Below are 26,468 nucleotides of genomic sequence, written 5' to 3'. Positions count from 1 at the left end.
GGGCAAAACTGGTGGCAACCAGTGCAGGGGGCACAGGTTGGATCCCTGGCTGGGATCCTCCCATAAGATCGTGTGTGCTGCACAGCATGGCCAAGACTACATACATGCAGACACAAACATCTTAGGAAATTCCCTGGCAGTTCCGTGGCTAGGATTCCATGCTCTCACTGCCGAGGGCCCAGGTTCCATCCCTGGTCAGGGAACTGACAAGTCCCGCAAGCCAAAAATAAGAAATAAAAAATGACTACTTTACGGAGTGGTCACTTTCTGAAACTGCAGTCTGGGTCTGGGGCTGTGAGCTCAGGGGTGAGATTAGAAGTTGGAAAGCAGGGGTGGGCAGAGCGGAGGTTCCACCCGAGGGTCAGAGGCGAGCGGCCGAGAAGAGATAGGAGAGGCAGATGCCAGACCTGGTCCTGCTGGCGTCCAGTCTGCATCCTCACGGCTGGGGCGCTCCTCACAACCCTTCAGAAGGACACAGACAAAGTGAGTCTGCGAATCCCCTTTCACTCCCGCAGTAAAAGGGCAGCAGCCTTAAAACCCAGACACGCTCCCTCGTTGGTCCCGGGGAGGTCGCTGTGCATTTTAACCGTCCTTCTCTCTCGGAGCTGGTGATGGATGGTGACGGGCATGTCACGGTCGCGGCACGGGACTCATTTCTTTCTGCAGAAACGGGGCTTCTCCGTCTTGGAGACCGTGAGTGATGTTGTGTTGTGAACCAGCGAGGGGAGAAGATGGGGTCGTGAATTAAACCAGTGCCTTGTAGAGTCTACATTTTATTGATAGTTTTCATTTCCTCCCATATGACAATTTCGAAGTCCGTTTTCCATACACCGGCCTGTGTTGCTGGAGAGCGGGAGGCCATTGACTCATCCTGATGGGGGTGGTTAACGCAAATGCCCTGTAACTGCTCAGTGGGCGGGAGCCTGGGGGTCCCGGGGGCTCCTCAAGGCCGCGGGGTTTCGGGGCTGTGACGGCCTCCTTGCTGGGAATGTTGGGGGCAGAGGAGGCCGGCCTGGGGGCGCTGCCCCAGAAGCCAGCCAGCCGTGAGCAGGAGCCCAGCTCTGAGGCTCACCTGGTTGGCGTCTCTGGACCTCGGTTTTTCTCACCACCAATGAAACAGCACACGTGCACACACCCACCATCCTTCCGGGCATGTGGTGACTAATGGGCCACCTTTCTCGAGCGCCTGATGTGTGCCAGCTCAGCAAGGCTTTCTTCCAACTATGGATGCAAGCCTTCCTGTCCGCCCCCCAATCAGGTGTCTTATCCCCGCGTTGCAGAGAGGCTGGGCCAGGGCTGCCCGACTCCCGGTGCATCTCCCCTCTTGCCTGGTTCTGCCTTGTATCCTTTATACTAAAGGTGATTGTAAGTCTAGCGCTTTCCAGAGTTCTGTGAGCCAATGAGTGATCAGTTGTGAGGCGGGTAGTGGGAACCTTGGAATCTATAGGCAGCTAGACAAAAACAGGGAGGCCTGGGGATCCTTGACACATAGCTGGTGTCTGAAGTGAGGGCCAGCCTGTGGAGGATAGCACCCCCCACCTGGGAAGTCCCTGCGGAGGTGGACGTGGCTGCCGGAGCCCTCGGAGGTTTTCAGAGAGGGGATTGAAGAGCCGAACCAAGACCCCTAGCACTCCATCACTGTCCTTTCCCCTCGACCGTGGACCAGTGGGGACCACGTCTGGCCTTTTCTCTCCAGAGCTGGGTGCACGGTGAGCCTGCAATGAGTGTGTGTTGGCCTGGCCTTCCATTGACCAATCGCTCAGCACATCCCCAAGAGTCTCCACTTGGTCTGGTTCCTATGCTGACATCTCAGCGTGGAGGTCGACCTTCTCTTTCAGCGCCAGGGGCACTTAATTCCCTATTCTTCCAGTCGCCACACAAAACAGTTCACATCTTCAGAAGCAAAGTCGTCCCTCTCCTTCCCTGTCACAGGCGAGCACAGGCTCAGGTGAGCTGTGGAGCCTGGCCGCCACGCTGCTAGAAACATCGTTTGGAAAACACTTTGTACCTCCAGGCACAGCCATCGAAGGTTTTGTGCCCAGATGGAAATGCCCAGCTGGCAAGGGAAGCAGATAAACGCCTGGGCCCCCAGCAGTCCTTTCAACAAGCGCCTTCTAAACAAACAGAAACCATGACCAGAATTCTCAAGGAACCTGTGAAAAGGCCGCTGTCTTTGGAAACCAAAATGACTCTCACATTCTGAAGGTCGGAGTGGCTCGCGGGCTCCCGGGAGAAACGGATGTGCCCTAAATAACAAACAGCCGTCCTGGCCGGGCGTGAAAGCTTGATGCATTGCCTTTCAGAGCTGGGGTAGGGTGGGTGGAGGAATGAAGATGCTCTGCTGTCATTTCTTATTTTAAGTAAACATCTGACAACAGCTGTAAATACTTGTTTACAGTAAGTTACAGTGAGTTCAGAGTCACAGACACTTCTGGAAGGGCACCTTTCTGTTTTCTGATAATCTTCCTGTAGGGCTTCCCAGGTGGCTCAGTGGTAAAGAATCCACCTGCCCGTGTAGGAGACACGGGTTCGATCCCTGAGTTGGGAAGATCCCCTGGAGGAGGAAATGGTACCCCACCCGCCGTACTCTTGTCTGGAGGATCCTGTGGACAGAGGAGCCAGGCGGGCTACAGTCCATGGGGTTGTGAAGCGGTGGACATTGCTGAGCGCACACGCACGGCCTTCCTGTAACCAGCCAGGAAACGACTGGGGGACCTTGTCTGAGCTCTGGGTTCAGCAGACGTGGGCTCTGGGGTACAAGGGGTGGTGATGGCGACCTTGGCCAAGGCACCCAGATCCTCAGGTAGCAACACCCATCTGGCAGGCTCTGCTGCGCCCTCACCCCAGCCGCCTGCGCCTCTTAGCTCAGGTGGGCTGCACGGAGGCCGTCTTTGGTGATAGTCGGAGGGCATGGGGGGAGACGGCCGCCTCCGGTGTCAGGTCGGGACCGGGGCTCACACCCATCTGCCCCGCAGGGGAGGACCGCTTCGGAAGACGAGTCATCACGTTCTGCTGCTGCCGGATGCCCCCCTCCCACGAGCTCAACCACAGGCGGCTGCTGGAGTAAGTCTGTCCTGTGCCCCCTCCATGCCCCCCGCCCCACCGTCCCTCCTCTGTCGGCGCCCCCTCCCATGTGTGTCCCTCTCCCTCGGCAGGTGCCTCTCCATCACTCTCAGCACAGAGAGGATGTTCGGGGTCAAAGGCTAACAGACTGCGGTGGACTCTTGGGTCCTGAGGGCTGTCATTAGTGCCAGGTGGCAGGCCCCCCCGCAGGGCCGATGCCTGTGCCCCTCTAAGCCACGCAGGCCGCCCTCTGCGTCTGCTCAGGAGGCAGCTCTCCCCACTGCCCCTGGCCCGCAGGGGCCTCGTCCTCTGCCCTGTCCCTACGCTCTGTGAGGCCGCGCTGGCCCCAGTTCCCCCTCCCCGGCCGGACCCCGAGAGTGTCGGGAGAGCTGGCGTGGTCCCCTTTGCAAAGCTCCCACCCGGAGTCGCCCCAGTGAGCAGACGACCTCAGGTCTGGTGAGGGGCTTGGCCCGGGAAGGAGAAAGCTGCGTGCCGAGGCCACCGAGGCTGCTTGAAATCAAGTGAAGTGCCCTCCCGCCCAGCAGATCCTGCTGGGGGCCGAGTCTCCGCCCAGGTTACCTGCCGGGCCCATCTGACTTACCTGGACCCCGTGTCCCGGGCATTTCCTGCTCAGCCGTCGGATTCTGCTCTCCGACCACGTGCCGATGGCTCTTCACTCACTTGGTCAAGCCCCAGCCCCGTGCTGGGCATCCCTGGGAATGTCTGTGTCCCCTTGTGAGGGACAGAGGCGCGAAGTCTGGCCCAGGACAGACTCGCCCGCTGCTGGGACGGCTCGGGGGCCTGAATCTGCTGTCACTGCTTCTAGATCCACTTTTCTCTAGACTGCGAAAGCCCAGCCAGAGCTCGATGCCACGACTGTGGCCTGGAGCCCCACACTCTCAAGTGAGCGAAGGCACAGTTGGATCGTAGAAGCGTCCAGAAGCCTTCGTGCTGCTTGTTTTGTGAGGATTCCCGGGACCCCAGGCATCCGACTTGTTTGCTGGGTCCTCCACCAGCTGCTGAAGACAGAGCGGCCCCTGGGCTCTGGCGGGCTGTGTTTGCCAGGCTCCCAGGGAAGGCGGCTGCGGTCCTACCACCAACTCAGAGAAGCCGTGCCTGAATTCCTGGAGCGCCGGCCCCACCACTGACTCAGAGAAGCTGTGTCTGAATTCCTGGAGCGCCAGGCCAGATTAATCACGGGCTGTGCTTCTAAATGATGAATGACTCAGACCACCTGAGGTGCAAGAACCTGGCCGAACCCGCTGTACATCGGGAGCCAGATTGCTGACGGGGTCAGGAGAGCTCCATCTGCAGCTCAAGAGCAGGTGGCTGGACCAGGGCTTTTCAGGCAGGTCACATGCGCGTGGCCAGGAAGGAGCACGCTCTGCAGCCCGGAGACAGACCGCGGGATTTGTAGAGTTTATCCCGAGGAGTGTGGTCAAGTGACAGAAGCGGGTCTACTTTCCAGTAAAAAGAAAACGTGCGTGTGCATGCTCAGTGGTGTCCAGCTCTCTTTGGCCCCAAGGACTGTAGCCCGCCAGGCTCCTCTGTCCATGGGATTCTCCAGGCAAGAATACTGGAGTGGGTGGCCACTTCCTCCTCCAAGGGATGTTCCCGACCCCATCGGACCCACGTCTCTTGCGATGGCAGGCAGATTCTTACCTCCAGCACCACCTGGGAAACCCAAGAGAAAGCACGTTAGGAGCAGATCTGAAAAGGAGGAATCGCTTGCTTCTGGACAGACAGCCGGACAGCGAGGAGTCTGAAGCGGAAGGGCTGAGTTAGGCCTGGGTTTGAACCCCAGCCCATCCTGGGTGTCAGTTTCCTGTGGCCACTGCAACAAATCACCAAACTCCAAGTGGTGTAACGCAGCACATTGATTCTCCCCCAGTTGCGGGGGCTGGGAGTTGTGTCTGCGGGGCCACAGTCCTCTCAGAGGAGGCCTCGCCTCCAGCAGAGGAACATTTTTTGCCTCCTGCAGCTTCTGGCGGGGTGGCTGTCAGCGAGTTCACACCCTCCTGGCCTGGTGGCCGCGTTGCTCTCTGCTCCGCCTCTGTCTTCGCGTAGCTGACTCCGCTCTGTGGCTTTCCTCTTTTAAGACGTCTTAACTAGGATGTGAGAGCTTGCATTCAGTGCCCCCCCGCCCCAGGATATTCCACACAGTCAAAGGCTTTGGCATAGTCAGTAAAGCAGAAATAGGTGTTTTCCTGGAACTCTCTTGCTTTTTCAATGATCCAGCGGATGTTGGCAATTTGATCTCTGGTTCCTCTGCCTTTTCTACAACCAGCTTGAACATCTGGAAGTTCACGGTTCATGTATTGCTAAAACCTCACTCGGAGAATTTTAAGCATTACTTTACTAGTGTGTGAAATGAGTGTAATTGTGCAGTAGTTTGAGCATTCTTTGGCATTCCTTTCTTTGGGATTGGAATGAAAACTGACCTTTTCCAGTCCTGTGGCCACTGCTGAGTTTTCCAAATTTGCTGGTATATTGAGTGTAGCACTTTCACAGCATCATCCTTTAGGATTTGAAATAGCTCAACTGGAATTCCATCCCCTCCACTAGCTTTGATCGTAGTGATGCTTTCTAAGGCCCACCCGACTTCACATTCCAGGATGTCTGGCTCTAGGTCAGTGATCACACCAACGTGATTATCTGGGTCTTGAAGATCTTTTTTGTACAGTTCTTCTGTGTATTCTTGCCACCTCTTCTTAATATCTTCTGCTTCTGTTAGGTCCATACCATTTCTGTCCTTTATTGAGCCCATCTTTGCATGAAATGTTCCCTTGGTATCTCTAATTTTCTTGAAGAGATCTCTAGTCTTTCCCATTCTATTGTTTTCCTCTATTTCTTTGCACTGATCACTGAGAAAGGCTTTCTTATCTCTCGTTGCCATTCTTTGGAACTTTGCATTCAAATGGGTATATCTTTCCTTTTCTCCTTTGCTTTTCACTTCTCTTCTTTTCACAACTATTTGTAAGGCCTCCTCAAAGAGCCATTTTGTTTTTTTGCATTTCTTTTTCTTGGGGATGGTCTTGCTCCCTGTCTCTTGTACAGTGTCAGGAACCTCTGTCCATAGTTCATCAGGCACTCTGTCTATCAGATCTAGTCCCTTAAATCTATTTCTCACTTCTAGGGATTTGATTTAGGTCATACCTGAATGGTCTAGGTATGGTCTTTCCTAGAACATGGTCTTTCCCCACTTTCTTCAATTTAAGTCTGAATTTGGCAATAAGGAGTTCATGATCTGAGCCACAGTCAGCTTCCGGTCTTTTTTTTTTGCTAACTGTATAGAGCTTCCATTTTGGCTGCAAAGAATATGATCAATCTGATTTCGGTGTTGACCATCTGGTGATGTCCACCTGTAGAGTCTTCTCTTGTGTTGTTGGAAGAGGGTGTTTGCTATGACCAATGCATTCTCTTGGCAGAACTCTATTAGCCTTTGCCCTGCTTCATTCTGTGCTCCAAGGCCACATTTGCTGTTACTCCACGTGTTTCTTGACTTCCTACTTTTGCATTCCAGTCCCCTATAATGAAAAGGACATCTTTTCTGGGTGTTAATTCTAGAAGGTCTTGTAGGTCTTCATAGAACCATTCAACTTCAGCTTCTTCAGCATTACTGGTTGGGGCATAGACTTGGATTACCGTAATACTGAATGGTTTGCCTTGCAGACAAACAGATCATTCTGTCCTTTTTGAGACTGCATCCAAGTATTGCATTTCAGACTCTTTTGTTGACCATGATGGCTACTCCGTTTCTTCTAAGGGATTCTTGCTTTGACTGTGTGGAACACAATAAACTGTGGAAAATTCTGAAAGAGATAGGAATACCAGACCACCTAACCTGCCTCTTGAGAAACCTGTATGCAGGTCAGGAAGCAACAGTTAGAACTGGACATGGAACAACAGGCTGGTTCCAAATAGGAAAAGGAGTATGTCAAGGCTGTATATTGTCACCCTGTTTATATAACTTATATGCAGAGTACATCATGAGAAACGCTGGGCTGGAGGAAGCACAAGCTGGAATCAAGATTGTTGGGAGAAATATCAATAACCCCAGATATGCAGATGACACCACCCTTATGGCAGAAAATGAAGAAGGACTAAAGAGCCTCTTGATGAAAGAGGAGAGTGAAAAAGTTGGCTTAAAGCTCAACATTCAGAAAACTAAGATCATGGCATCCGGTCCCATCACTTCATGGCAAATAGATGGAGAAACAGTGGAAACAGTGGCTGACTTTATTTTTGGGGGGGCTCCAAAATCAGTGCAGATGGTAACTGCAGCCATGAAATAAAAAGATGCTTACTCTTTGGAAGAAAAGTTATGACCAACCTAGACAACATATTAAAAGCAGAGACATTACTTTGCCAACAAAGGTCCGTCTAGTCAAGGCTATGGTTTTTCCTGTGGTCATGTATGGATGTGAGAGTTGGACTGTGAAGAAAGCTGAGCGCCAAAAAATTGATGCTCTTTAACTGTGGTGTTGGAGAAGACTCTTGAGAGTCCCTTGGACTGCAAGGAGACCCAACCAGTCCATCCTAAAGGAAATCAGTCCTGAATGTACATTGGAAGGACTGCTGTTGAAGCTGAAACTCCAATACTTTGGCCACCTGATGTGAAGAGCTGCTCATTTGAAAAGACCCTGATGCTGGGAAAGATTGAGGGCAGGAGGAGAAGGGGATGACAGAGGATGAGATGGTTGGATGGCATCACCGACTCAATGGACATGAGTTTGAGTAAACTCTGGGAGCTGGTGATGGACAGGGAGGCCTGGCGTGCTGCAGTCCATGGGGTCACAAAGAGTCGGACATGACTGAGCGACTGAACTGAAGTGACCTAAAGTGGATAATCCAGGACTAACTCCTCTGAGGAGCCTTTTCTTAATCACGTCTACTAAGAGCCTCTTCCAAATATGACCACAATCGAGGGTTCTGGGGATTTGACACTGGAAGTCTTTTGGGGGCCACTTTCAAGGCATCACATCTACTCCCTGGCTGTGGAGGGAGGGAAAAGTCAGGTAAGTTACTTAACATCTCTGAGCCTCAGTTATCATCTGAGAAATGAGGACTAGGGACTTCCCAGGCAGTCCAGTGGTTAGAACTCCATGCTCCCAATGCACGGGGCTTGTTTTCGATCCCTGGTCAGGGAACAGCTCCCATGGGCCACACAAGAGCCCGCAAACTGCACAGCACAGCCGAACAAGAAAGAGAGAGGAACGAGGACTAGGCCCCCTGCAGGTGGATTCTCAGCATTGACCTGGAAGCGTCCCCCCATGGCCCGGTGTTGGCCCCTGCTGGGTGACCACAGCTCCGTTACAGGGGACGCATTTTGATCAATGTGAGATGCTCATAACCGTGTCCCACGCTCTGTGCCCAGGTATTTGAAGTACACGCTGGACCAGTACGTGGAGAGCGATTACACCATCGTCTACTTCCACTACGGGCTGAACAGCCAGAACAAGCCATCCCTACGCTGGCTCCAGAGTGCCTACAAGGAGTTTGACAGGAGGTGGGTGCCCTCCAGGCTTGGGTGGGGTGGAGGGGAACCTCTGGTTCCCGGCTGAGTGAGGGGGAGGCTCGGGTGACAGGAGGGTCCCGGCTGTGCAGTAGGTGAGGGCGGGACCCCGAGGGCCAGGCGGAGCATTAGGGTGAGCACCCCTCGGGGCCAGGGGCCTCTGTCCAGCACTGTCGTTCAGGGCTGGGTGGGCAGCCACGCAAGGCTCTCGGCGCGTGCCTGCTTAGCCGTGTCCGACTCATTGTGACCCCCTGGCCTGGAGCCCGCCAGACTCTTCGGTCCATGGGATTTCCCAGGCAGGAACACTGGAGCGGGTAGCCATTTTCCTTCTTCAGGGGATCTTCCTGACCAAGGGGTCGAACCTGTGTCTCTTGTATCTCCTGCATTGGCAGGTAGGTTCTTTATGACTAGCGCCACCTGGGAAGCCCCATGGCTCTTGAAAAGAAGCAAATGACATGTTCAAAGCGATCTTTGCCAGAAGCTCAGGCTGACAGTGGGAGGATATGTGTGTATGCCTGTCTTGAGCTAAAACAGATGAATTTTCAAATGGAAGGTAGGGAACTTCTTTTGTTTCTCCTACTTCTCTCAAAGGTGGACTGGGGGCAGGAGTAAGATTATAGATCTTGGCTTGATGGAAGCCAAAGGACGGGTGTCCTAGGCTTCAAAGCCACCCGGTGATGGAGCCCCTGCTGCAGGTAGTGAGTTCCCTGTCGGCGGGGGTATGTAAGCAGAGCTCCAAATCGAATTGGATGCAATTTATACAGCAAAGATTTTCCATCCACCATTACAAACATCACTACAAGGATGCAGTGGGTTTCCTGCATCTTTTTCTGTTCTCTCTGCTTTTGACTTCTCATCTTCCAAACTGTTCTGCCAGGTCTCTCCTTTAAGCAAGAACCATCCACCCAGGAATGTCCCTGACCCCCTCTAGGAGTGCCGGCGCTCCTGCCATGGGTGGCACCTGATGGAATCCACCTTCCTATAGGGGTGGACTTTGTAACAGCTGTGCTCTGGGTCCTTGGACCACCTGAAAGTCACTGCAGCTTCCTCCTTCCGAATCGCAAGACTGTTTTTTTTTTTCTGGTAATTAATATTCCTTCGGGAGATACTCTGAGATTGTATAAATACCCGTTTCACGTGCTAGCTTTGGCCTCCCTGGCCATTTCTTGGCTTAATTACTATTAAGATGGGTGACACATGGTGACTGGGGCTCTTAGCTGGCATTTTACTGTGCTGAAGAGCTTTCTCTTCCGGTTTATTTATATTTGTACAGACTTGGGATCTCCCATTTTATTCAGTAGTTTATAATCCATGACTATATTTATCCTAATGCTCAAATTGTTGAAATTCGGCCAGGCGAGCTTCAGCCTGGCTCCTGTGCCCCACAGACACGTCCCTGTACTTCCGAGCGCTTCCTTTACTTTCTAGGACAACGAGATGCTCCGGGCACATCCCAGCTGGCTTCCCAGGTGGCAGTAGCGGTAAAGAACCCGCTTGCCACTGCAGGGGATGTAAGCCATGCAGGTGTGATCTCTGGGTCGGGAAGATTTCCTGGAGGAGGGCATGGCAACCCACTCCAGTATTCTTGCCTGGAGAATCCCATGGACAGAGGAGCCTGGCAGGCTACAGTCCGTGGGGTCGCAAAGAGTCGGACACGACTGACAGCAACTTAGCACACACGCACGCACCCAGCACAGGAATCTGCCATTTCTCTGGTCCCTGGGTCCTCTTAAGGGAGGACGCTCCTACGAACCCGGCCCTGGAAGCAGTGTGTTGGTTGCTGTGGGGCTGTGACGGCTCGCAGGCGAGTCAGTGGACAGTTGCCGTGTGTGTATGTGTACACAGACGTAGACATACGTACACGCACACATCGACGTGGGTCTGCGTGTTTGCATTTGCCTTTTCTCCTGGTACCTGTGTGTTCACACCGACATCTATACTAGTCCTTCCCTGCCAGGGCTCATTCTAGCCTTCTCCCTTTCTGCATTCGTAACATCTCTTCTCCAACAGTAAGGGCCTGGCTCCCACTGCCTTTGTGCGTGCTCAGGCGCTCAGTGGGGTCTGACTCTTTGTGACCCCACAGATTGTAGCCTGCCGGGCTCCTCTGTCCATGGGATTTCCCAGCAAGAATACTGGAGTGTGTTGCCATTTCCTCCTCCAGGGGATCTTCCCGACCCGGGGATCGAACCTACGTCTCTTGTGTCTTCTGTGTTGGCAGGAGGATTCTTTACCACTGAGCCACCTGGGAATCCACCGCTGTTACTTGGCCTGCCTCTGGCTAATCGCGTGGCCACCTCTCACTCGCTGAGGCTCTGTTACCACTGGGGCTGCCCCGCCCCCACAGAGCTGCCGGTGTCCCCTGGGCTGATGCCCGCACCAGGCCGCCGTGGCTGCCCCTTTCTTGCTCCCACAGTTGGTTGCAAGTGTCGGGTCCCTCCTCAGCCCGCACCACCCTCTTCCTGCCTGGTCCCAGACACCTCATGCTGGACTTCCTGTCCACCCCCCTTGCTCGTGTCTGCCTTACTAATCAGCTCCCGGGGGCTTGGGGAGACTGATGGGCAGTGTTTGCAGATTCCCGTGGTTCGGTCCTGCAACTGTGACCAGTTCCAAGTGGCCCACATGGCCCCGCTGGGCATGGAACTGGGAGGAGATGGGTGGCCATCCCTTCTTGTGGGTTCTCCCACCCCTGGGATGTAACAGGCGAAGGAGCCCAAGGGCACAGCAATAGTACATGTCGTGGAGTGATCAGGAATCAGGCTGGACCACTGACCTTTGTGTTTAAAATGATTTACTTCATTGTGAGTTGATACTGTTGAATAACGGCTGCTTTTCACAGCTGGCTCCCCGAATGGCTGAAATTCTGGCAATCAGCTCTTTGAAGGGCGAAGAGCCGGCTTGAGGGTGTCCCTGGCTGACCCGAGTGTGGATGCCCTTCTCCCTCTGGGACACCCCCTTCCCACCAGGCTGCCAGCCCCCTGCTGGCGTCACAGACCCCAGCGGGCCCACCCACTCCCTCCAGCCCTGGGTGGATGCCAGCCTTCTTGGCTCTGCCTGATGGCTCTAGACTGAATTAATCACAAAAGAGGAAGGGAAGTCGGCTAAGAAGCATCTCGTTGAAGGGGGTGCCTAGAGCTGTCACGTGGTGGGGGTTGGGGGTCACGGCTCCACCCTCGCCCAGGTCAGTTCCCTGCAGAGCGGGGCTTGCTGCCAAGTTGCCAGTGTATCCCCGCCCCCTGCCCCAGTGTGAGCGCCTATAAGTGGGGGCTCTGATCTTGCAAACTGTAAAGTGCTGTGTGTACACTGCCAGTGATGAGAGTGGGGGCCTCATTTCTCCTTCTATGTCCTTAAATCGACTGTCCAGAAACGGAAGGCTGGGACTATCCTGATGGCCCAGGGTTTAAGAGTCCACCTTCCAAGCTGAAGTTCTCGGGTTTGATTCCTGTTCGGGGAACTAAGATCCCACATGCCGTGGAGCAACTAAGCCTGCGTGCTGCCACAAAGACCCAAGGCAGCCTAATAAGCAGATAAATAAAACATAAAAAAGAAAAAAATAGGAACGGAGGGTTCTGAGACTTGCCCTCGAGGCCACCGCGCTGCAGCTCTCTTTCCAGCCCGGGGTGTCTCCGTGTGTGTGCTCTGAGACCCCCTCCGTCTCCCTCCTCAGGTACAAGAAGAACCTGAAGGCCCTGTATGTCGTGCACCCCACCAACTTCATCAAAATCCTGTGGACCATCCTGAAGCCCCTCGTCAGGTACGAGCCGCTCTCCGCGAGGGTCTTGCTGGGGTCAGACAGCCGGACACCCGGGCAGTCCTGCTCTGGGGCGCCCGTGCGTCTGGGGTACCCACCTGCCCCCTGACTATGTCGGATCACAGGGCTGACAGTCATGAACAGGAACCTCGGCTCGCACCCCCAGTGAGGTCGGCTCCGGCGTTTTATAGCCCGCTTTTCCTGAGTACCCACATTGTGTATACACACCCGTGTCGGGGTCCTGAGACCACCTCAGGTCAGGGACTCCCCATGAGGACTCCCAGAACTCGGGAAAGCTGTCATACTTATGGTTCCAGTCTTTACAGGGGAAGGATGCAGATAGGATCTGGAAAAGGCACAAGGCGTGCTGGCAGCCCGAGCCCAGCTCCCTGCTGCCTTCTTTGGGGCAGGGAGGGTTTACGCAGGTCAGCTCGGTCCCCTGGCCTTGGCGTGCTGCTCAAGATGAGTGTCACTCAGCCCAGAAGCTCACCTGAGCTCGGTGTCCACTTAGACGGACCCAGTGTGGTGCAAGACCTTGCCGTAAATCACGTCGTTGGTCCCAGTGCAGAGACGCTGTCATCAGTGGGACCCCCCAAGGGCGTGGGGGTCACCTTCCAGGAGCCGGCCAGGGGTCGTCCTCTCTTTGGGACCAGAGGGTTTGGGCAGCCCGTGCCTGGTGAGCCCTTCCTGGCCTGGCACGTCCAGCCAAAGGCCTGACTCCTCAACAAAAGAGCAGTGACTTAAGCCCTCCTCCTCCGCATCCAGGCTCTCCCTGCGGGATGATTTCTGCCTCCGTGGTGGGAAGCAGAGGCCAGGGGTTGGCGAGGCCGGAGGGGCTCTGCCAGGGCCACACGGCCCCTCTGCTTTGCCGCCATGTGGACCGCATGCACTCAGCACACACTGTGTGTACAGGGCCACGGGAGGGGTGGATGGGGTGGAGGGCCCTAGACATGGTTTTCATACAGCAGCTCCAGCCCCACGCCTGGCGGATGGAAGGGCTCCCAATGCAAGGGGCCCCGGGTGGGACGAGGGAGATTGGGACCCTCAGGTGAGACCTGTGTTGGACTTCGGAAGCCCAGACCTGCAGGATAAGCTAATGTCGTTTTAAGCCCCTAGTTCTGTGATTGTTTGTTACAGCAGCCACCTGGCCTCTCGGTGAGTCGCTCTCACAGCATTTGTACTGTGGCATCTCTCGGGGTCCCTCTAGCCCGCTCGCTTCTCGTTTGGCAAGTGAATACACATGCACAAGTGCTCACATGTGTGCACAAACCCTTCTGTGCCCCCAGGTCGCTGTGCGAGGCCCCATCCGCTTTCCAGGTCAGCTCTGGGACTTGAACAAGGACTTGCCAGCATGTCTGGTCGTGGGAGCCTCTCTGGGAGGAGCCCCGTGCAGCCCTCTCCTCGTGCACCCCTCACCCTCAGCGTGCAGAGTCCTGGGCCTCCCAGGCGAGCAGGCGTGTGTTTTCCAGGCTGTGTAGAATCACCCACGAGGGGCTTCTGGGGAGCTCTGAGATCCTCTTCCTGGTAATAAACCACGCCACCCCTCAGACCAGATCGAGAAGCTGTGGAAGGTTTGAGTCTGGTCTCCTTTGGAACTGAAGCTTCTTAGGAGGTGGTGCAGTTGAGGTCTGGGGGCTGCTCTGCCAGGGATCTGAGCCCCTCCTTCCCATTAGCTGCCAACCTCACCCCAGAGAGCCTGGCCCGGAGAGGAGTAGTGTTAATCACTGAGTTATGTCCAACTCTTTGCACCCTCCGTGGACTGTAGTCTGCCAGGCTCCTGTGTCCATGGAGTTCTTAGGCAAGAATACTGGAGTGGGTTGCCATTCCCTTCTCCAGGGGATCTTCCCGACCCAGGGATCGAACATGGGCCTCCTCTGTTGCAGGCAGATTCTTTACCGTCTGAGCCACCAGGGAAGCCCTGAGAGAGGGTCACACATTTTCAGACCTTCCGCTCCGCTTGGGACAATTCCTGGAAAAGCAGACTCAAGGCAGCACCCATTTAACAAGGGGAGCAATTTTTGTGGCCAGAGAGCTCCTTTTGTTTCACTGAAATTTCCCGCCAGCTTTCCTAGCTGGCTATCTGTACTGTAGACACGCACCCTCTGGCCAGGTGAGGTTTTCTTCCTGTTTTGCGTAACCAGGACCAGCCGACTGGTGCGGTAGGTAACGAAGCGAAGAAGCCAGCCCTAGTTACCCTCCTGCCCGAGAAGACCGCTCAGATGTTCCGCTTCCTGGTGCTGTCCTTCACCTTAGAAAAGCTCTAAGGGTTCCAGAAGCCTCTAAAGTTCTTGGGAAAACCCACCTGCTCTTGCTGTGCTGCAGCGTGGCAGCCTAGGTGATGTGGGCACGGGCCAGACCTCCCGGCCTTGCCCTCGACCATCGTCACCCTGGGCAGTAGATGCCCCCGCCCTGCCCCGGTTTCCCTTGTGGCTGACGACGCCCCCTAAGTCATCCTATTCCTGTGACCATCACTGATGTGATGCGTGTGAGTGTTTAGCGCAGGGCCTGCTGGCTGGCGTCAGTACCCACTGTGAGCTGCTAGTGCGGTTTAAAACCTTTTTATTATCCTTTTGTGATTAATTAATTGTAATATGTTACGTGCCTTATGTGCCAGGCACCCCAAAACAATCGTATGAAGTCAGCTGTCTCTCATCTATTCCAAAGAGGAAGAGGTTGGTGCTCAGAGAGGTTAGAGAGTTTGTCTAAGGTCACACAGCACGTCAGGGCTTGGCTGGGATTCCAGCTCAAGCCTGTGTGGTTCTGTCCCCGGTCCTGCCTCATGCACGGACGTAAGCAGGTGTCTTGAGTGGACTTCAGGGGTCAGGGCTGGGGGACCATCTGAGCCCTGGAGTCCTCAGCTGCCAATGGACGAAGTGGACAAGCCCAGGGGCTCTCCAGGGCCCACGCACTGCCTGACTCAGACCCTCTGGAGGCGGGCCTGGCGATTCCACTGCACCCCTGCTTTGGGGTCCCCTGTGTGGGCCCCTGAGCGGCCCTTTTCTGGGGATAAGAGGCAGGAAGGAGCCCTTATTGCATCGGTGGAGCCTGGTGTCCAGCCAGTACCTGGCGGCCGGAGGGGGACAGGCAGAAACGCTGGGAGAAAGACGAGGGGGCTCCTGGGTGGGCTGGAGTTGGCACGAGGGGGGCTTTCTGCAGCCCTGAGGCCAACACCTCTGTCCTGCAGACCATTCCCGAGAGGCCCTGTCCGTGGGTATGGCTGGGGGCCTGGCACCTGGTCGGCCTCCTCCTCCTCCTCCACTAGGGGGCACCCAGTGCCCGCGGCTTGGCCTCCCGTGGGCTCCAGGCTTTGGTGGGTCTGGGATAAGACAGCTGCTTGGGTTATTGGACGTGATACTCTGGGCTGGCGTGGTGTCATCTACTGGAGAAGTCCTGGAGAGGGCACACCTCGGGACGAGCGCACACACGCGCGCACACAGCCAAGGGGCGCACGGAAGCCTCTAGGGGCGATGGTCACCTTGTTAGCTGGTTGTGGAATGGTTTCGCATGTACGACGTGTCCAAGCTCATTGACTCGTGCCCGTGAAATCCGGCCAGCCGTGCGGGCGTTGGCAACACGGCAGTGAAGCTGTAAGCAGTGGAGCAGGCGGGTGGTCTCACGGGGCCAGCAGTGACCTTCTCACCCAGCCCAGCCTCCTGTGCTTCTCCGCACTTTGCGGTTGGGGAAACTGAGGCTCGTTTTTTTTTAATCGGTTATTTATTTTTGGCTGTGCTGGGCCTCCTCGCTGCTCCGGTTCTCTGGTTGTGGCGGGGGGAGGGGGAGGGGTTGCTCTTTGCTGCGACGTGTGGGCTTCTGGTTGCTGTGGCTCCTCTTGTGGCACAGGCTCTAGGGTGCATGGCCTTCAGTAGTGGGTGCAGCTCCCGGGCTTTAGGGCACAGGCTCAGTAGCTGTGGCGCCCACGCCTAGTGGATCTGAGGCATGTGGGTTCCTCCCAAAATAGGGATCAATCCCGTGTCTCCCGCATTAGCAGGTGGATTCTTTAGCGTTGAGCCACCAGAGAAGTCCAACATATATAGTTTTAAATTTAAAAACATCCCCCCCCACCCCCAAGCCATGAGGCATGCAGGACCTTAGTTCCTGACCCGGAGATCGAACCAGGGCCCCCTGAAGTGGAAGCTCGACGTCTTAACCCCTGAACTGCCCAGGGAAGTCCTGAGTCTTGTTATTAGTAATGGTCCCAGGCCGCGACGTCCACCAGGCATCAGACACTGGGCTGGTTCATGTAGACAGTCCCACTCTTTGCATCAGGGAACCCCGCTTTAGAGGGGAGGCGAGTGGCTCCGGTCAGGGCTTGTCTGCGTCATCATGCTCAGGCTATCGTGGGCCCCAAGAGTGACCATCCTGAATGGAAATCGGAGGGTGTCTTGCTTGGTCCCACAGTCGCGGGGATGTGACTCCCGCTTGGTAGAGAGAAGCCCGGTGGGATGTCCACCGCCCACCCCAGAAGCCCGGCGCCGGGACCCCCTCTGCGTGTGGCCCGCAGGTTCCCGGCCACTCACCCTGGAGGCAGATACTGATTTTTCTGCCGATGAGGCTCTCCAGCGGGCTGGGTGCATCTGAGGTCTGATGAAAGCAGAGCATCTGCCAGATGTGCGCTGCTTCCGTTCTGCTCTGCATTTAGGTATGTCAGCATTTACGCTTCTTTAATATGAAAAACGCCAGCGCTGTTTGCTCCAGGGCTCCTGCTGCCAGCCTGCTCCCGCAGGCCCCCCACCCCCACCCGGCCTCTTTCCTGCCCCCTAATCTTTTTTTTTTTTTTTCAGTTTTCTTCTTTTTTCTTTTTTAGTCACAAGTTTGGGAAAAAAGTCACCTATTTCAACTATCTGAGCGAGCTCCGTGAACACCTCAAATATGATCAGCTGAGCATCCCCCAGGAGGTTCTGCGGTGAGTGAGACCGCTATGCCCTCACATCCGCCTGCCCCGGCCTCCCCTCACGCTGAAAGCTTCATTTCCATTTCCATTCGTGTGCACGGCCAGATCCAGTTCCTGAATGCACTGCCTCCACAAGGATGCATGGTAAAAGATGCTGACTGCTGACTCAGAGAGGCGAGGCGGGGATGGCTGTGCACACACGCGGATGAGACGTTTCTCTCACCCGCCGCTGCAAAACTGATTAAACAAATAAGCCGCACTGGTGACTGCTGTTTGCTGCCGTGGTGCTGGCCAGTTTCGCTTTGGAGCGGAGAATGAGGGGGACTTTTGGGGTGTGTGGACGATGCGTGTACGGCGTGAAACACTCCCAGGCCTGGGGCAGGTGTTCTCAGAACCGCCAGCCTGGTGCTTCTGGGTGGAAGCCTAGCTGATGGGTCCGCTGCTTTGTCTTCTAGGCAGCGGTCCCCTCCTCCGACAGGGGCTCAGGTTGCGGGAGGGAGCCCAGGAAGGCGTGTGGTCAGCCCCGGGCCCCTCTGTCAGCTCAGATGGAGCCCAGTCTCTGAGCCCTGCCCCACGCTCTTCTGGCCTTTGCATCCCGCCCTCTGGGGGCTCCTTTGAGGAAGCCCTGCAGGGGGAGTGGAGGTGGCTCCCTCCCTCTGGGCCCCAAGTCCCAAGGCAGGCGCTGGGGATATAGAGCACCATAGAGAGAGTGCGTCCGCCCTCAGGGCACTCTCAGGTAATGGGGCCACGAGGCCCCAAAAAAGGTGCTGACCCCAGCTGGGGAGGGGCCTTGTGAGGAGGGAATATCAGGGGAGGCTCCCAGGAGGAGGTGACTCCTGAAGTAAGTTTGGAATGGACCGTTGGCTAGATCGAGAGCCCAGGGAAGAATCCCTTTCCAGCAGAGGGAAACTCTTGTGCAGACACGTGGGTAGAGTGTTGGCTAGGGGTTGGCAGGAGAGGATGGCTGTTTGACAGAGGGTGGATTGCTCTTGCTGGCTTTTGTGTGAACGCCCACGGCTACCGGGGCTTGTGAGGGTGCGTGTGTCTGTCTGAGCACGTGCAAGACTGAGATATGGGCCTGGAAGGATGGGACGCCCAGGGTCCCATCCTGCAGATGCTTGAGGGGCGTGTGACCTGAGATGCTCCCTAGAGCATCAGGGAAGGCTTCCTGGAGGAGGCACCACTGTGATGAGTCTTAAAAGGTATGAAGATGCTTGTGGGACGTGTGACCCGACAGCGCCTTGGGGCCCGAGGCTGCACCCCTGCCGGCTGACAGCTGAGCTTCTTTTGTGTCCACAGATACGACGAGGAGCTTCGGAACCTGCACGCCGGCAGGCTGCCCCCTCCCACCAAGACGCCCCCGCCGCGGCCCCCTCTGCCCACCCAGCAATTCGGCGTCAGTCTGCAATAGTAAGTGAGCGGGGACGGGGTCACCTTGTTTCCTGGGATGCATCCGTGTGCCAGTGGTGGGGGGGTTCTCCCCAGACCTCAGCCTCCACAGCCGAGCTTAAGCCTTCGGGGAAACTGACCTGTGAGCTTGTCACAAGGCCAGAGTGCCCGCCACTGTGTCTGTCTGTGTGCTTGTGTGCAGAGCACCCGGCCGTGGGTGGCAGGGGGACCGGGGGTGGGGGTTGGGGGGTCCTCGCCTCAGTTTCCTCATCATTGCTCAGTGGGCAGTTCTGGTTCCGTATCCCCAGGCCACAGCCCAGACGCCTCCCATCACTTTCCACATGAGGCTTGGCCGCGTGCTTTGCTCTGGCCAAGGAGACAGGAGCAGCTGCGGGGCAGGTCACGTCCTGCAGGGAACCTTAGGGGCTGCTTCGTAGCTGGTCTGTTGTGATGACGGAGGCAGGGTGGAGACAGTGTCTGGCTGGCCTGCGTCCTTGGGTGACCACAGAGCTCCTCCCACTGACACCCATGGCGTGGGGCTGCCGGAGTGGGGAGTGAACCCCCGTGGGGCTCAGCTGCCCGGCTATAAGAACTGTTGTTCCCGCAGTGTATCCTTCCCTTCCTGCCTCGTCTCGCCCTTATTAGCCACATGAACCTTGAGCTCACGCCTCCTCGCAGCTTGTTTCCTTATTTCTAAAATCAGTGAGTCTTTGCATGATGTGAGCGTTAATCGTTACTCCTTGGAAAGGATTCTGGGCCTCCCATCCAGGACAACGTCGCCCTTTTAAGACTCATCATAGTGGTACCTCTTCCAGGAAGCCTTCCCTGATGCTCTAGACTGCATATAACGCCTCCCTCCACTGCAGCCCTAATCTGAGCAGGCGCCAGGGGGGCGTCCCTCAGGCTCTTTGCCCTGCTCAGAGGCGAGCTCCTTGCTCTCCTCCTAGTCTCTGTTTCCGGGACCCGGCCAGGTGTGAGGCAGCTGAAATGACGGAAGATGAAGGTGTTGTTTAAACTGTACGAGCCCCGAGGGGCAGTTGGGTCTGAGCTGCACGACGTGTAGGAAAGCCAGGGCCTGGAGGGTGGTGGATCCCGGGGAGCAGTCTGCCCGGCTTCATCTGTTAGTTGTTTCCTGTTAGAAACATGCTGTGCGATCTGTCTCTATATAAAAACCCTGTGATCTTTAAGACCCGTGCTGGATGTTAAGACACTGCGAGGTCAGGAGCTGAGGAGGCTTTGGGCAGTGCCCAGGCCAGGTAAGGAGGCGGAAGTGGCACCTTGGGTGTGTCCCAGCAGCCAAAGGGGACCGTTGTTTTCCAGAACTTTCTACAGTGGTGGCCATGGTCCGTACTGTCAGCAGGTGACGGTTGAGCAGTGCAGGTGAGGCACCGAATTTATCATTTCATTTGCTTTGAACGGATTTCAGTTTAGGAGGCCGCTCGCTGCCTGGCAGACAGGGTAGCCCCAGACTGCGGGGTGTCAGCGCCCCCACAGTCAGACAAGTGCACACAGCAGCGTCCCCTCAACTCGGTATTTTGTGAGAAGTTAGTGACTGGGGAAGGTCGAAGGCAAAAGGAGAAGAGGGCGGCAGAGAAGGAGATGGTCAGATGGCGTCACCGACTCAATGCACGTGAGTTTGAGCAAATTTGGGAAATTGTGAAGGACAGGGAAGCCTGGTGTGCCGCAGTCCATGGGGTTGCAAAGTGTTGGACACGACTCAGAGACTGAAGAACAAGAGTGAATATACCATATGTTCATATATGATCTCCATAAATACACCTGGAGCCAAGTTCAGCGAACAGCGCTTCCTTTTCCGCTTTTAAACATTGTAAAGATGTGCTGGTGTGGCCCCCACCACCCCCTAACTGCCCCCAGGAAGGCAAAACCTGGAACATGCCTGCTGTGACTCCGGCCGCTCTGGGGAAGCACTGGTTGGAACTTGACTCTCAGAGGAGGGCCTAGTGACTGCTTTACCGAGGCGTCTGCCGTGGGCTCTGTGCTTTCAGCCCAGTCCTGGCTGGGTGTGAGTTGATATCCAGGGTCCAGGGTGGGCGTGCGAGGCCGCTGGCTTTGGCATCATCAGCTCTTTAGCCTGAGGAGCAAGAGCACCTTCTGGGTTGCCCGTTTTGTTGTTCAGAATCACTCGTTGAAAAGTGCAAGTGTCAAAGTCTCAATCGCTCAGTCGTGTCCGACTCTTTGCAACCCCACGGACTATAGCCCGCCAGGCTCCTCTGTCCATGGGATTCTCCAGGCAAGAATACTGGAGTGGGTTGCCATTCCCTTCACCAGGGGATCTTCCTGACCCCAGGATTGAACCCAGATCTCCTGCATTGCAGGTGGATTCTTTATAACGTCTGAGCTACCAGGGAAGTCTCCTTATCATCTGGGCTTCCCTTGTGGCTCAGAGGATAAAGTGTCTGCCTGCAATGCAGGAGACCGGGGTTCAATCATTGGGTTGGGAAGATCCCTGGAGATGGAAATGGCAACCCACTCCAGTATTCTTGCCTGGAAAATTCCATGGATGGAGGAGCCTGGCAGGCTACAGTCCATCGGATCATAAAGAGTCACACACAACTGAGTCGTACATGCCCTCCTTCGGGGGATCTTCCCGACCCAGGGGTTGAACCCAGGTCTCCTGCATTGCAGGTGGATTCTTTATACCGTTGGAGCTACCAGGGAAGTCTCCTTATCATCTAACAAAGCTTTAAAAATGAAAAACAAAAAGCAAAACTCACCCAGCTCATAGACTTCTGAAGTCATCTGCTTGAGTACAGTGTGTGTGTGTGTGTGTGTGTGTGTGTTTGTGATTTGGGTACCGCTCAGCCTATGAAGTTCGCCAGGCCACCTTGGCCTTGTGTTTCGACCAGGTGCCTTCTGGAAGGTGCCGATGCAGCTGCTGGGGATATCTGGTATAAAGGTATGGTCCAGCCCCGCTCCAGAACCAGTTGTTGCTGTTCGTGTCAGTTCGTACGTCTTTAGGGAATGGTGACTATCATTGGCAACCTCTGAAAACCATTCTGCACGTGCCACTTTGAGAGCTAATCCATGCGATTGCCTCTTTAAATTAATATTTTATGCTGTTTCATTGCGAATGACTGTAATAAAATGGCAATAAACATATTAAATAAAGCACCAAATATGTAATTTGTTTGGACTGCGAATGAATGAAAGTCATTAAAATTCATAAGCAGATCCTATTCACAAGTGTTAATTCGCTGAGTTAAGTTCAAAAACACACAACAGAGCGTTATCACCTTAGCGCGAGCTAATTAAGTTAATATATTAAGGGGAAGCCAGAGATTCAAGAAGTCTTTGCCCGCCTGCCATGCCTGAAGAGGGACAATGGAAACATCCCTGAACTGGGCAGTTGCGAAGAGATGGAAAAGGGGAGGAGCCTCTGGGGCAGTAGGGGAGGGAGGAGGTCACATCCCAGCTCTAGCCTTTTCCAGCTTTGGGAGGCAACCTTGTGATGTAACTTCTCACCCTCGCCTCTTCCCCTCTAACCATAGGTGAAACCCTGCTCTCTGTACCCTCCGGGGCCATGGGGCCTTAACAGGGTGCAGGCAATGTGAGCAGTTCCTGCTGCTCAGTTCATCACCTACTCTTATTCCCTCTTCTGATCCCCTCCTCCAGAAAGCCTTCCCTGACGCTCCACACAGGCAAGAAGCATTTGTTGAGAAGACTATTCTTGCCCCCATGGAATTGCCTTGACACCCTTGTAAGGAACTAATTGACCATGAAAGTTATGACCAACCTAGACAGCATATTCAAAAGCAGAGACATTACTTTGCCAACAAAGGTCCGTCTAGTCAAGGCTATGGTTTTTCCAGTGGTCATGTATGGATGTGAGAGTTGGACTGTGAAGAAGGCTGAGTGCCGAAGAATTGATGCTTTTGAACTGTGGTGTTGGAGAAGACTCTTGAGAGTCTCTTGGACTGCAAGGAGATCCAACCAGTCCATCCTAAAGGAGATCAGCCCTGGGTGTTCTTTGGAAGGACTGATGCTAAAGCTGAAACTCCAGTACTTTGGCCACCTCATGCGAAGAGTTGACTCATTGGAAAAGACTCTGATGCTGGGAGGGATTGGGGGCAGGAGGAGAAGGGGACGACAGAGGATGAGATGGCTGGATGGCTCACTGACTCGATGGACATGAGTGAGTGAACTCCGGGAGTTGGTGATGGACAGGGAGGCCTGGCGTGCTGCGATTCATGGGGTCGCAAAGAGTCGGACACGACTGAGCGACTGAACTGAACTGAACTGATGAGGGTATATTTCTGGACTCTTGGTTCTATCCATTGATTTGTAAGCTGGTGTCACGTGGTCTTTATTGTTGTAGGTTTATCGTAAGCTTTGCAATTGGGAAGTGTGATTCTTCCGGCTTTGTTTTTATTTTTCAAGATTATTTCAGCTCTTCTGAGTCCCTTGAATTTCTTTATTAATTTTAGAATCGGCTTGTCAATTTCTTTTTTTTTTTTTTATATGGAATGCTTCACAAATTTGCGTGTCATCCTTGCGCAGGGGCCATGCTAATCTTCTCTGTATCGTTCCAATTTTAGTATATGTGCTGCCGAAGCAAGCATGGCTTGTCAATTTCTGCAAAAAAAAAAAGCAATTGGAATTTCAATAAGGACTGTGCTGTGTCAGTAGGCCAGTTGGGGGCTATTGCCATTTCAATAATGTGCTACATGCTAGGTGGCTTCAGTAGTGTCCAGCTGTATGTGACCGCATGGACTGTAGCCCACCAGGCTCCTCTGTCCATGGGATTCTCCAGGTAAGAATACTGGAGCGAGTTGCCATGCCCTCCTTCAGGGGATCTTCCCAACCCAAGGATCAAACCTGAGTCTCTTATGTCTCCTGCATTGACAGGCAGGTTCTTTCCCACTCAAAAGCAAGGATGTCTTACCATTTATTTGAATCTTTAAATTTCTTTCAAAAATGTTTTATAGTGTTCAGTGTAGCAGTTCTGTACTTTTTTATTAAATTTATTTAGTTTTTATTCTTTGTGATGCTATTGCAAATCAAATTGCTTTCTTAATTTCATTTTTAATTGTTCATTGCTAGTGTATAGAAATACAACTGATTTTTGTATGCTGATTCTATATCCTGCAATCTAGTTGAACTCATTTATTCTAATAGATTTTTTTGTGAATATTTTTTAGTATTTTCCACGTCTAAGATCATGCCATTTGCAAATAGAGATAGTTATACTTATTCTTTTCCAACTTGGATGCCTTTTATTTCCTTGTCTTGCCTGATTGCACTGGCTGTGCCCTCCAGTACAATGCTGAATAGAAGTGATGAGCATGGTCACTCTTGTTTTGTTCTGATCTTAGGGGGGAGCTTTCAGTCTCTTTACCATTAGGTATGATGCTAGTTTTTCATAGATTCCCTCGATCAAGTTGAGGAAAATCCCTTCTGTGGCCACTCTGTTGAGTGTTGGGGTTTTTTTTGTTTCATGAAAGGGTGTTAGATTTTGTCAGATGTGTTTTTGCTCTGTTGAGAGGATCGTATGACTTCTGCCCTCTGTTCCATTAATGTGATGTTACACTGATTGATTTGCACGTGTTGAGCAAACCTTGTGTTCTGGGGATAGATCACATGTGTTCATGGTGTATAATCTCTTCACATGTTGCTGAATTTGCATGGCTGATATTTTGTTGAGGATTCTGTGTCTATTCATAAGCACACTGGGTCCAGTTCTCCATCCGTGAAATGGGCCCTCTGCGTCTGGCCTGGGACGTCACCCAGCCCTCGGCATTGCAGTGGTTTTAATTATCAATGTCTTTGACTTACAGCTTAAAGCTTTTCCCGTCGTTCACTGTTTATGGCTTGCAGGCCTCCCTGGAGGGAGGTTGCCAGCATCTCTCTTTCTCATGTGGGGAGGCTGGGGAGGCTCAGAGACAGGCTGCGGGTCACCTAGTTCCTAGGACTTGTGTAGATCTGTGTGGTTCCCAAAGTAAATGGAGGAGGAAGAGCCCCTGCAGCTTTGGAGTGTCCTGGGAGAAAAGGACCCATCCACCACGCTCCTCCCTGGGGTGCAGTGGGGACACCTCCTGGATGCTACTGGGGCCCCAAGCCGCATCCTCCCACTCAGAGGGGACACGCAGGGAATCAAGTTAGGGAAGGAGTGGGGAGTGTCCAGCCTGCATTCCTACGGTAGCATGACCTCATGAAAGCAGAGACCATCCCCTGGGCCCGTTTGCCAACTGGACTATTGTTTGGAGTCCTGGTGGGACAAGCTTCAGTTTACTGCAATCGACAGGAAACCCAGCTTTCCGTAGCAATCAGGGCCTGCAAAGGCCTGTCGCCGCTGGTGATGTGGTTCTCCTTGTGCCCGCGTTTGTGCTCAGTCACTCAGTCGTGTCCAACTCTTTGCGACCACATGGACTGTAGCCCACTAGGCTCCTCTGCCCGTGGGATTTTCCAGGCAAGAATACTGGAGTGGGGCACCATTTCCTCCTCCAGGGGACCTTCCTGACCCGGGATTGAACCCACGTCTGTTGTGTCTCCTGCATTGGCAGGTGGATTCTTTACCACCCACCTGGGAAGCCCGTGTGTTCCTGTTTGGGTCCTCTGTAAATCACAGAGTGAAATGGAAGCAGGACGGACATCGTATCTGTCCAATGAATTGCTACTGAAGGAGCATGGATCTGGGTTGTGGCCGCCTTGCCTCCAGCTCTGCCATCTCTTGGCTTTGGGACCTCAAGCTGGTCACCTGGACTTTCCCAGTGTCCATCTCCCATCTCTGATTGGGGCTAACAAAAGTACAATGGAAATTAAGGAGATAATATTTAAGAGCGAGGGTTCTAGGCTCAGACTCGTGGGTCTGAGTCCTGGCTCTGTCCACTTGTGACCATGTTTTCCCCTAATCTGTGGCTGCATCATAAGTTCCCCCAGCTTTCTGTGGGGTAACAAGGAACATTTTCTAATAATAAAGAAGTTACTCTTAAGAGTTTATTCACTAGTAACAGCTTTAAAATACATGCAACAAAATCTGGGGGAACCAAATAAGCAGATACACAATGCTGGTAGGAGACCCCAGTACCCTGCTCCGTATAGTTGGTGGAACAAGCACACAGCAACATCAGTCAAACTAACCCAACTGACGTTTAAAGAACAGGCATCCTAGGAACAGCAAAACATGTTCTGCGCAGTTAAACAGTGTCAGGGCAGGATCCCAGCCAGGAATGTCCAGGCTTCAGAGCCCTGGCCCCTCAATCTAGCCGTGGGCTTCCCTGGTGGCTCAGACGGTAAAGAAACCACTTGCAATGCAGGAGACTGGGTTTGATCCCTGGGTCGGGAAGATCCCCTGGAGGAGGAAATGGCAGCCCACTGCAGTATTCTTGCCTGGAGAACCCCATGGACAGAGGAGCCTGGCCCAATGTAGCTCAGTCTCTCAAATATGCTGCCTTTTGGGCAAGAAAATCCAGCAGATGAGGAAAGAGAGAAACAAACATGTTTAGAGGGAGCCCAGGGGTCTGTAGAATGGGTCGGAGTGGGCGGCTCTGGCTTCAGATTTCTGACTGCCACTTGAGCTGGGGTGTGGGGAGGTGGGGCTGGAAGTGCCATTCGTATCATTGTACCTGTGTTTTAAAGCTTCCCTGTCTTTAAAGCATTTAAAGTTTCCTGAATCTCTGTATCAAATTACTACTTAAGAGACTGAGTGTTAACAGCCTGTCTGAGGCAACATACTTGGTTTTCACAAAGCATCTCTTTCGATTGATTCGGTCTCCTGGTTCTGCTTTCAGGGCCAGATCTTCTCACACCTCTGAGCCTTCTTCTGTGTGTTTCCTTCTGCCTGATATGCCCTTTCCTCTTTTGTCCTCTGCAAGCTCCTACTCATCCCTCAAAACCCAGCACAG

The 26,468-nt window shown here is 54.0% G+C and overlaps 1 protein-coding gene and 1 non-coding gene across 2 annotated transcripts in view; one reads left to right on the top strand and one right to left on the bottom strand.

Annotated features, from left to right (window-relative positions):
• The window catches only part of ARHGAP8 (Rho GTPase activating protein 8), a 56,634-nt gene that overhangs the window by 16,527 nt on the left and 13,639 nt on the right, over positions 1-26,468 (top strand). The window contains 5 exon segments of the mRNA XM_070371460.1: positions 2,976-3,063; positions 8,441-8,572; positions 12,243-12,329; positions 17,131-17,229; positions 18,517-18,627. Of these exon segments, the coding sequence (XP_070227561.1) occupies positions 2,976-3,063; positions 8,441-8,572; positions 12,243-12,329; positions 17,131-17,229; positions 18,517-18,627 (517 nt within the window).
• On the bottom strand, positions 23,080-23,186 carry LOC138988087 (U6 spliceosomal RNA). Its single transcript, XR_011464422.1, has one exon. It is a non-coding gene; the product is annotated as a U6 spliceosomal RNA (small nuclear RNA).

The sequence above is a fragment of the Bos mutus genome, chromosome 5 (assembly GCF_027580195.1).
Source record: "Bos mutus isolate GX-2022 chromosome 5, NWIPB_WYAK_1.1, whole genome shotgun sequence".
In the NCBI taxonomy this organism is placed as follows: domain Eukaryota; kingdom Metazoa; phylum Chordata; class Mammalia; order Artiodactyla; family Bovidae; genus Bos; species Bos mutus.
Note: the sequence above shows the minus strand (reverse complement) of the source record. Positions and strands in the feature narration are given on the sequence as shown.